The sequence below is a fragment of the Benincasa hispida genome, chromosome 9, assembly GCF_009727055.1.
Source record: "Benincasa hispida cultivar B227 chromosome 9, ASM972705v1, whole genome shotgun sequence".
Classification (NCBI taxonomy): domain Eukaryota; kingdom Viridiplantae; phylum Streptophyta; class Magnoliopsida; order Cucurbitales; family Cucurbitaceae; genus Benincasa; species Benincasa hispida.
Genome location: NC_052357.1, coordinates 8,379,737 through 8,390,952, shown reverse-complemented (window position 1 = coordinate 8,390,952; position 11,216 = coordinate 8,379,737). Strand labels below are relative to the sequence as shown.

Here is an 11,216-nt window from a genome sequence, read left to right as displayed (position 1 = left end):
AGTCTTAAATATTTTGTGAGATTTTTAGATAATAAATTGAAAGTTTACATATGTTTTTATATATTTTCAAGGGACTCCGTAAAGTTAAAAATAAAAGTTTAGATATTTATTAGTCATCATTTTAAAAACTAATAATTAAACTTGTACCGAATGTAATTTTAAAATAATGATAAAATAATTAGTAAATAACAAAACATAAAAAATTATGTGAAAGTGATATTTATATGCCTTAATTTTCAAAAATTAAAAATCAATTACCAAATAATTACTAAATGAAACTAAAATTTAAAAAATATTTGTATAAAACATGAACACATGAAAAATAATAATAATGAAATAAAGTTTTTTAAGCTATTATATATGTGCGCGTGCACATGATTAAAAGAAAATAATTGTTGGTCTAATATAACGATTAAATTTTAAATAATTTTAATATTTTGTGAGAGTTTGAGGTATTAAATTGAAAGTTTACATATATCTTTATACATTTTGAAGGGACTTATTAAAGTTAAGGTTTAGATATTTATTAATCATAATTTTAAAGTCTTGTTGTTCGTTTTTTTGGAGCGGGGGATGCAATAAATATATTGAGTATATAAATGAATATTTTTTATATATATTTGTAAAACGACATGACATGAAGAGGCACGTGTCCTCTGCACCTGAATGGAACAGTACTGTAAAGTTCACTATAAAACAGAGAAATCTTCGTTCAGAAAATGAGACCATAATTCAGTCAAATATCAAACGATTAAATAAAGGGTGGAATTTAGAATCGGTTACCTTTGCTCATAAGATGAATCGTCCCTTCGAAGCACCGTTGGTTATACAGGAATCCATTAATGGCCAGCACGTTCTTTCTTGCTTAAAATATTTTTTCCTTTCTTATTATTTTTTTCCTTTTTTTTTTTTTTCCTTCTATAGTCTTTTAAACAAACTTTTTTATCCAAATCTTTTAAATAATTTTTGAAAACCGTGTGACATTTTTTTTTTTTAATTCCTATTATCAATCTCAACCTTAGAGGTTCGATCTTCCACTCCACCAATTATCAGAAAAAAGAAAAAATAAATTTAAATATTACTTTCGTCTTTGTAGTTTCAAATTTGCTTCATTCATCTTTATAGCTTTAATTTTACTTTATTTTGATCTATGTCTTTTCAAGATATTCATTTTAGTCAATGTAATTTCAGCTTTAATTCACTTTTGTTCTTAATTTTGGTCATTTTACTTTCAATTTTAGGGGTTGTTTACGATGTTGAGTTGAGTTAATTTTACATGTTTGTCTTTTGGGTGTTTGAAGTATTGAGTCGAGTTCATATATCAAGGGCATGTAGTGCAGTTTTTTGACATAAATAGTTTGTTTTTATGCGGTTTATTTTTTAGTGAAAACTTTTTAATTCGATAATTCTAGATTTTTTTTAATAAACTATGAATTGCATTTTGTTTTATTATTATTTGTTAAAGTACACATGTATTATTGGGAGTTTTGGAAAATTAGGTTTAGGGTTTATTTTTATATCATGCATTTCAATTTTTTTTTAATTTAAGCAATCATTTTACAAATTAATGCATGCAACGTTTCTAGTTAATTTGGACAAAATTATATTGGATTTGTTGGAAAAAAAAATAAATTTAGATTTATATTGTGAATAAAATATCTCAAAATGTAATTGTACTGTAATGACTCTATTATTGGTCATGTTATATGGTTAAACAATATATATATATATATAATATATATATATATACATAACAATGTCACATTTTTCGGCCCAATTATATGATACAAAAATTATATATGATATGGGTCAACAAATGGCCAAGTCCACTTACACAAAAAATTACATAAACGTCTATCCAAATCCTTTATCTGATAGATATGTTCGACAACTTCCTTTCGCCTCCCAAACTCCAGTTCATGTTTATCTTTTTGTCATTATACAAGCTTCTGTTTGGATTAACTTTAAAAAAAAATTAAATCATATAAATATTTGTTGACGTTTTATAACTATCAATGTATGTATTTTTAAATTAATAGTCATTTTTAAGCTCTAAATTAGGATTTTATTGACGATTTTATGTCATGGGCGTCAACAAACCAAAAAACCCATATGTCAACAAAGTCCAAAATTGTAGTAATGATAATTTAAAATAATGGCCATCGGAATTGGTGGGGGTGATCACTAAAGTTGGTCGTAAACAGTGGTGGTCAGATGTGGTTGGAGTTAGCCGTCGGAAGTAGTGATCGGAGTGGCAATGGGGGCAAGGTGGTGAAGGTTGAGTGTACTATTAGTGGACATGAATATAAAATATTAGTGACATACAAAATTGATCCTCCATCATTGAGTTGAATTCATATCTCAACTCATATCAACTCATACCCTCACTCCAAACATCCGCTTAGATCATTTTGGTTTTTTTAATTTTTAAAAAGTGGTCATTTTAGTCCCTTAGAATGATAAAAAACTGAAAATGAAGGAACTAAAGTTGATACTTTTTTAAGTACAATGTAAAAATAGATATTTTTAAACGAAAATGAACTAGAGCTAAAAATATAAATACTAAAATAATAGGAGTCTTTTTAAATATATATTTACAAATATTTACAATTTATATAAAAAAATTTCAAAAGTATTTTGTACTTTTGAGATTTCTTTTGAAACTTTTTGTTATAAAGTGTAAATATTTTTGAAATTTTTTTATTTATAAGAATTTTTCAAAATATAATATTTAAACCAAATGTTTATACAGGTTCCGTATTTTGGTGCTTTTTTTTTTTAGTTAGGACAACTATTTTTATTTAATGCAAGTCGATGTTGAAATGCATTACCATACATGTAGAAAAAAAATCAAATTATAGAAAGTTGATATGGTCAATGCATGAAATTTCTATTCATTAGTCGTGGAAAACAACTACTCTCAATCGAAAAATATAAGAAATATTTGAATTGTAATATTTGAATTTACCCATTTTAGAAGGAAAGGATCATTCTGATAACAGTCATGAATTGGAATGGTTTCTGTATTACAAATTAACAATTAAGAAGTAGCACTTCTTCAAACGTCTTAAATCTGTTATCTAGTGTTTCGAATGACCAAATACAATGTTTATAATAACAAATTGACCTCTTTCTCTGCCCATGTGGATGTAGCTAACACAATATTAATAAACCACTTAAATCACGGTTGATCTTTATTGTTTATGTTTTCTCATTTTTCTCTATTTGTTGGTTTTATAACAATATTATTATATTTTTTGTTGCATACTTGAAAATAGCTCTAAAAGGTAAGAAGCTTGAATCTCTCCATCGTCATTCGTTATTTGATTCAACAAATAAAGCACCATTTTTTAAATTATAGGGAAAAGATCAAGTTTATTGTGAGAATAATTTCTTTTAATGAATTTTGAAACAAAAACTTATTAAAAAGTAAAATTTGCAAAATTAGTCTAGTATTATATTATGCAATTTGAGGATATTGAAAGCTATGGTTGAAAACTAACAAACTACTTAGATCCAACATCAGAATTAGGATTCAAAATTTTGATTCTAACATACAACATCCACATTCTTCAACAATTTGACCAAGTGACCTTACTTGTCTCAAACGAGCGAGAGAGAAAATTTTTTTTCCATATAAACTACAATATATTTGTCAACATATTTTTTTTTTCTCGAGGTTACCTAATATAGGATTACTCCAACCTAAACATATTTAATTTTGGAATTCATATTTCCTTGATCGAGTAACTAGGGAGAGGATGATATACTTTATTAATATAGGTAGTAATAATTCTTTTTTGACCATACGTTCACCTCGAAATAAGAGTGGTCTTAGTTCATTAATGTACCACTCCCTACTCAAATGTCACAATATCATTTAATATATATATATAGGAGTTAACAATTAATATTATTTGAGGATTTGGTACATACGTATATATTCATACAGCTATTAGATAAACAGTTAAGAGAATGACCTCCAAATCTCCTTTTCCGGGAGAACAAAACAAAGATAAGATATGACCGAACTACCCCGTATTGGCCACCGCAAGACAGACCAATAAGAGCTTCACACGTGTCTTTTGACCATTTATATTAGACTTTTGCTTCAACAACACCCTATGTGATGTCTCCATTGGTTGGACAAAGTCAACTGTCGGAAAGCCTACAAAATAAGAGTCCAATTGAATTGCCCAAAATTATAATAATTAAATAATCAAAATAAAAACAATATCACATTTATTTTTCCTCCCCTAAAGTTTGTTACTTTGGGATGTGACCCACATTATCACCTTCTCCATTTATGTCACAAACCAAACCAAAGGCTTAAATGTCCAACCCACAAATTCAGGCACCCTTTCTCCCTTTTTGCAACTTAAAATGCTTAAAACTTTCGCTAAATTCAAAATTCTCTACTCTAACGTATCGTCGTCGTCGTCATCATCAATTTGCATTCAATCAAACTCTATAAACCCTAACTATTTCCCCCCTTTCTTTTGTCTTTTTCTTCATAATGGTTGGTTGGCATCATTTCATTAGAACGTTTTGAGTTACTTTACAATTTCAAGAAAATGACGGTTGGAAGTGTGACTAAAGTCTATCATTAATTAAACAAGAAAATAATCATATATATATAAGAAAAAGACCAACAACATCTCAATTGGTATGGAATACATCTTGTTGAAATGCTTTGAATCTATAGAAATTTTGTTGACGGAGATTTTATTATTGAGTAATACGAGTAAGACTTGAACTTGGGTCCAAAGGGGGCTAAAAAACAAATTTACCATTGGGCTAGTTTTTTATATTAATATTATGCTAGTTTTATATATATATTATAAAAAGCATAAAGTTGAGGAGGTTCGGGCCTATACTAAATCTGCTGGTGCTTATTTTAAGCTTTTATTTTCAATTATTATGTTTGAGGTCTAAGATGGGTGTTATATATAAAGCCTATAACATTTACTTATATACATCTTTATATTTTTGTACTCCATTATTGCTCCTCAGGATAATAAAATAGTTTCTATCTTTGTCCATAGATCTAGTTAACACAATCATGTAAATCTGTTTGATTCTTTATTTGTCAATTGTTTCTTTCATAATATATCTCTTGAGTTTAACAAAAAACAAGAATTACTTCAAGAAGCGTATCGATATATATTATTCAATCATCAAAATATGAACCACCTCTTATCTTACAAAGATTGTGTACCTAGAATTTAGAGACTCAAAACAAAATATAGCAAAACGGGTTAGATATCTCGCAACAACACCTCGAATCAAATCGGATCCTAAAGAATTCAAGTCGCACATTATATTGCACATGCATCCACAGTAGTATATATGATCATAAGATATGTTAATTTGAAGTAGAATAATAGTGGAGGGTTTTTTTTTTTTTTTTTTTTGGAAGAACTGATATATGGTTTGTTTAATCGAAGCTACATAGTATTTTAAAAATGAAAAACCTGATTCTGTGCTAAGTTGGAGAACAAAAAACATAGCTAAACAAAAATCCTACTTAATATAGTGCCAAGAGAGAGAGAGGGAGATTTAATACCAAACCAAAAAAGAAGCATAAAGCATGTGCTTAGCAATAAATTTGGAGTGATTCCCAAGAGCACGCTTTGGATTGAATCAAGGAGACCACACCACTGACTTTGGCTCATATTTCCAAAGAGAATGTTTCAAAAGCATTGGTAATTACAGTAAAAAATATGCAAAATAGATCAGAATTGTTAATAAAAGAAAAATTTTAAAAAAAAGGTTTTTCCTCCAAGAAAAAGTTTGATTCTTTTCAATTACAAAGACCATTCACTTTCTAACTCCCCTTTCATCTTAATCATACTGCTATTATTACTAAGCTTTTTCCCCTGCTACACACAAAAAGCTAAACCCTCATTATCAATCAATCATCATTAAAAAAGAGTCCCCATTATTGTAATTCCAAGAACAAAAAGAAAAGAAAAGAAAAACTCTTTCATTTCTATGGTTGATTTCCAATGATCAGCCAGTTTTCTGTTGCATATTGCAGCAGCATGGTTCTTTGGATTATAGCTCCTTAAATTGTACTGTGTGAAAATCGGATTTCTTTTTAATTTGAATCTTTCTTATTAAAGTATTAAAATAGTTAAATTTATCGTAACTCATCAACTTAAACTTCTAAACTGTAGGTTGTGTTTGAATTCGTGTAATATCATTTTCTCTCCTATGAATATTGATTTTTACCTATTGAACATTCTACGCATTCAATTTTAGAAGTGAGAGACTATTGAAGCATTAAAATAATAAATTTATCTAAATCATTAGCTTAAGTTTTTGGGTTAACCCAACCTCTAATCATTCTAACAAAGTGATTTATGATAATTGGGTGCAATGTGAATTTATTGATTTGTGTTGAGAGAGAGAGACATTGAAGATTGAAACATGAACCAATAAATTTGAGCTACATCAGTTGATCAAAAGTTGAGTAATCTTGAGGACAGTTTTTTTGAGGAAGAAAGATTAGTTTTGGGGATATTGGTTAATAAGATGGTTGGGATTTAGGAGTGTGAAATTATTATGGGAGGATGATGATGATGATTGTATGGGAAAAGATGGGTTGAAAGAGAAAGCTATGCTAGTTGGAGGGCAATTCAAAGACTCAAGCTTTTGCCCAAGATTCTCTAAAGCTTTGATCTGAGACTTCAAGAATTTGAGATAATTTGCAGCTTCATCAAGCATTGATGCTGTATCCATTTTGCTTCCACCAGGAACAAGCCTTTGCAAAACCCTAATTCTCTCACTGATTCTTTCTCTCCTTTGCCTTGCTGCTACAGTTTGTGGGTCTGTTGAAATTCTCACATTCTTCCTTTTAGGCTTTTCTATCATTTCTAACCCCAAATTCACTGGCCTGAAAGCTGCTGCTCTGTAGATCATCTCTTTCATTTGTGCAATGGCCTCTGGATCAGGCTCTTGATCAATACAAGAAGATCCTGATAAACATGATTGTTGAAAATTGATGTTTGATGAACTCGGTGGCTTTTCTGATCTGGGTTTCTTCTGTTTTGGCAGATTCTGATCTGTTATGATCCTAAATCCTCCACTGTCTGAAGTGGAATCAGATAGATTTATGATGTTATTTGAGAAAATAGAGTAATCTGCAGCTTTGGAATGAGTTTGTTCATGGCTTCTCTTTGTAGAATTTGAACCATTCTTTTCAGATTCTCTTGAAGATGCTGCTGCATTGCCTCCAAAGTTCCATAAATTGGTGTAATCTGTTAGCATCATTGAAACTGATCCATCATCTTCAACTGATGTGTCTGTGTTGCTGTTTGTAGCTGAAAGCAAACAGTCCAATGACTCGAGAGAGCACGTCGTTACCGTCACCGATCTGTCGCCGTTGAAACTGGGGAGGAGCTGTGATTCAAGGCCAACAACATCCATGTTGCTGGATGTTGTAAAGTTTGTCAATGGAGGACTCATAACCAAAGCTTCCCCTGTTTTTGATACCAGAGTTGAAGAAGTTGCAGCTTCTTTAATTGGGCAGTCTTGAACTGAGTTGAAGAAGTTGGAATTATCTGAGTTGGATATCATGAACCTTTCTTCAACTCCTTGTTGGTAATTTCTCCAAAACGACGACGAAGTCGTCGTCGTCGTCTTCATTGCAACTCTTGATCCATATCCATTCCAGATCAAATGATCCATTATCAGCTCAAATTCCTGAAATACAAAACACAACGAAACTTCATTAACGCACGTCATTTCTCGTTTATCGTTTCTTGTTTCAATGAAGCTAAACAATAAGAGAATTCAGGAAACTTACCGAACCGATGACGAAAAACGAAAAAGATTGATCTTATTTCAAGCTTTTTGAATAGGGGAATAAAAGTTGGAAACTTTCCTTCAGCTATTTAAAGTCCTTTTGTACATTCTGGCACAACTCTAACCAACTCTTTCTTAATTTGGAAAATGATGAAGAAACTGTGACAAGAGGAAGAAAACGGCCATTGCTTATGTCAGTTTTTTGGCGACTAATATTTGTCAACCATTGGAAAAAGAAAGAGAAACTCCAAAAGAGAAAGTCCAAACATTCATGCAAAGAGAAAACGTATAAAACAAGAAAGTGAGTGAAAAGCAAGAAGAAGAAGAAGAAGAAGAAGAAGAAAGTTGTTATGTTATTGTACCTTGAAATGGCTATGGAGAAATAGAATTCAATGTCATTTTCTGGAAAATAGAAGAAAGGTTTGGTTTTTATAGATGGGAATGGAAGGAAAAATGTCCAAAGCCAAAGGCTATATAATGCAACAAAATATTGGTAATTGTACTTTGAAGATGTAAAACAACGAGCACAAGGGAAGAAAGATAAAAATATATATATATATATATATATATAACTCAGCAGTTGACAGAAATATAATGCGTTTGAAAAAGATAAGCTTTTCTTTTGTCAGTTTGGTGGGAGGATTTCTTTTATCTTATAAAATAATCACTATATATATTTCTGCAAATTGGGAAGAATGAGATTTCAGTGATGCATTTTAAATCAAAACTATGTTGGAAAATGAAACTTTTCCCCTTTTTCTAATTTTTTTTTTTTTTAGTATTCTATTTCTATTGTTTATTCAAGTGGGGAACTGATAAGAATCGTCAAGAATTCAAAAGAATGGTTTTCAAGAGGCTATCTAAAGTCTGATCATTAGGTTGTACATAACGATTTTTTGAATTTAAATTATGGAAATGAGATTTTTTTTCTCCTTGTGTTGATGACGGAGATTCACTACACCATCATTTTCCAATTTCGATCTAATGCTGCATGCTTGAACATTCAGATTGTAACATCCAAATTTAAAAGAAGTACATAAATGAATCGAGATCACATCTGAATGAGAAAGATTCTAGAGATATGAAAACATGGTTAAGAAAGGCTTAAAATAATTGAAAATTACAACCCATACTAACAAGATACATTTTTATTTTCGATGGCTCAATCATAGAAACTCCAAAGTTAAGTGTGTTAAAATTTTCTTATGAAACATGTGAATGAGAACAAAACATATTGAAAAGACTCATGTCAGATTGTGGAGATAGTTCATTCTTTAGAAGTAATTCAAGATAAGTAGATAGCGTGGCTAAGTAATAGGGATGTAGGGAAATACCGGATCTATCTCGATGCATAGATTAAAAGTTTCCTAATTTTCAAATTGGTTTTTATATCATTTGGTATCAAAACTTGGTTGAAAAATGAAAATTTCCCCCTTTTTTTCAATATTTTATTTTTATAGTTTATTCAAGTGGGGAGAGCTCATCTCTAGCTCTGACCCGACCCTCCTTTTTGGTTGCTAATATATATGCCATACCAATGCCATGCGCACTAAAAAGGCTTAGCTTTCTGTAAAAACTGTCATTTTTGACAGACCAAAAACATCTTTTTAACAATAAAAACTTTTCTTATTAATCATAGCTTTAATCATAGCTTTACCTTTTCTCCTTTGCAAAATTCACACTAATGATTCCTTAATTATTGAAGACAACGACACAATTTTGAGAGATTATCAAAAGAAAACATCAAAAAGACATATGTTAAAAAAAAAAAACAAACAAACTGGAAAGGGATCCTTATCTATTTATCCATACCTTATCTGGTTTATCTCTGAAATAGAAACAAATTAGATGAATCTAGAATTGACCCAAGAAAAAAAAGGGGGGATAAGTAATAGTGATTCCTGATGTATATTGTTTTTATTTTTATCATTTTTTTCCTCTTTCCTTTTCTTTTGGAAATGTCAATAGCATCATAATGAGCTTGGCCTCAGCTTTATAAATGTTAGATGTACCAAAAACATCTAACTGTAATGATGAAAGGATTCAATTTAGAAACATTGTATATATAGCAAAAAAGAGAACAAAGAGAATAATGTTGTATTATTTTTTTCATGATGATTGTTATGATATCAACAATCAAAGATAAATATAAAGTGTAAATAATGAACGATACTAATAATGTATTAGTTACGTCCACAAACATAAAGAGAGAACAATTTTATTACTAGAGAAACACGTCAGGTTTTAGATTTCAACAGTGTCCTTAAAATTAGAGAGTTTATAATTAAGAGCGCACTCCTCCGAACTGTAGATCAAATCGTAATAACATAAATACGAATAAAGTTTAGGTTTTGAGGCATTGCAATTCGAACTCCGTTCAAGGTACGTCAGAACACCATATCATAGATTCAAGACATTTTACATTCTAATCTTGATTATGATGATTTTGGTTAAATTAAAATTAAGAAAATGAAGATCATATCTCCTAAAGATAAGGTTTATATAATGTATAGTTGTAGCTAGGAAGAATTTGATTTGAGAGCATAATAAATATATTATATTAAAAGGGAAAAAATTGAAAATTTATTCTCATCTTCCTGGTTTTATTAACTGCTTACATAATAGAGAGAAAGAGAGAGAAACTGGTTTCTGACTTGTGAGCTGAGCACCCACATGCTCCCCATAATCAGTGAGCTCATTAAATAGGCTATGTTTTGGTGAAACATCTCTTTGTAATTTGTCAACTCTCATGTTTTTCTTCATACCCCCAATTTTCTTGCAGCAGATGACAGTGAAAGAATTGCAAAATATGAACATCAAAAACAAATTCAACATGATTGGCTCCATAGTTTCTATCAATTTGGAGTTGAAAAAAATTTAAGTTTGAATGTGTAGGTTATGAATTAACCAACTTGCATGACTTACAACGATGTGACAATATTTGAGTCTCAATTTTCATTCCACATTCTAATTATAATTTCTATCCATTTGGACTTGAAAAGTTTGAGTTTGAGTAAGTGGTTTTTGAGTTAACCAACTGAGCTATACTTGGATTAACCAATTTATGTACTTAAGACCCGGAATCAGTTCAAAGTCGAAAGTTTGAGTTTGATTGAGTGGTTTATGAGCCAACTAGTTGAGCAATGCTCGATGTGAAACTTAGAATTGTGTGTCAGTATTCAAGTCTCAATTTTATATTCTAGTCTCCAAACACCGTTAGTAATTTAGAATTGAAAGTTTGAGTTTAAGTGAGTAGTTTATGAATGAACTAGTTGAGTCATGCTTGAGTTACCTAAAACAGTGTGGAACTTAGAAAAGTGTACCGATGTCCAAATACACTTTCCCAAGTCCCAATTTTTCATCCAATATTGAAGGTAGAAACAAAAATATTGCCATTTTTGAAAAAA

At 30.1% G+C, this 11,216-nt stretch overlaps 1 protein-coding gene across 2 annotated transcripts; it reads right to left on the bottom strand.

The window, feature by feature from the left end:
* Positions 1-6,372: 6,372 nt before the first annotated feature.
* On the bottom strand, positions 6,373-8,326 carry LOC120086711 (transcription factor bHLH87). 2 transcript variants are annotated; one of them, XM_039043482.1, is made up of 3 exons: positions 8,172-8,326; positions 7,811-7,968; positions 6,373-7,707 (listed from the first exon to the last, which is right to left on the bottom strand). In XM_039043482.1, the coding sequence occupies exon 3, from the start codon at positions 7,690-7,692 to the stop codon at positions 6,511-6,513; it is 1,182 nt and encodes a 393-aa protein (XP_038899410.1). In that variant the 5' UTR covers positions 7,693-7,707; positions 7,811-7,968; positions 8,172-8,326; the 3' UTR covers positions 6,373-6,510. The 2 variants fall into 2 exon arrangements, with proteins under 2 accessions (XP_038899410.1, XP_038899411.1); XM_039043483.1 differs by having other exon boundaries at positions 7,811-8,326.
* Positions 8,327-11,216: the final 2,890 nt, after the last annotated feature.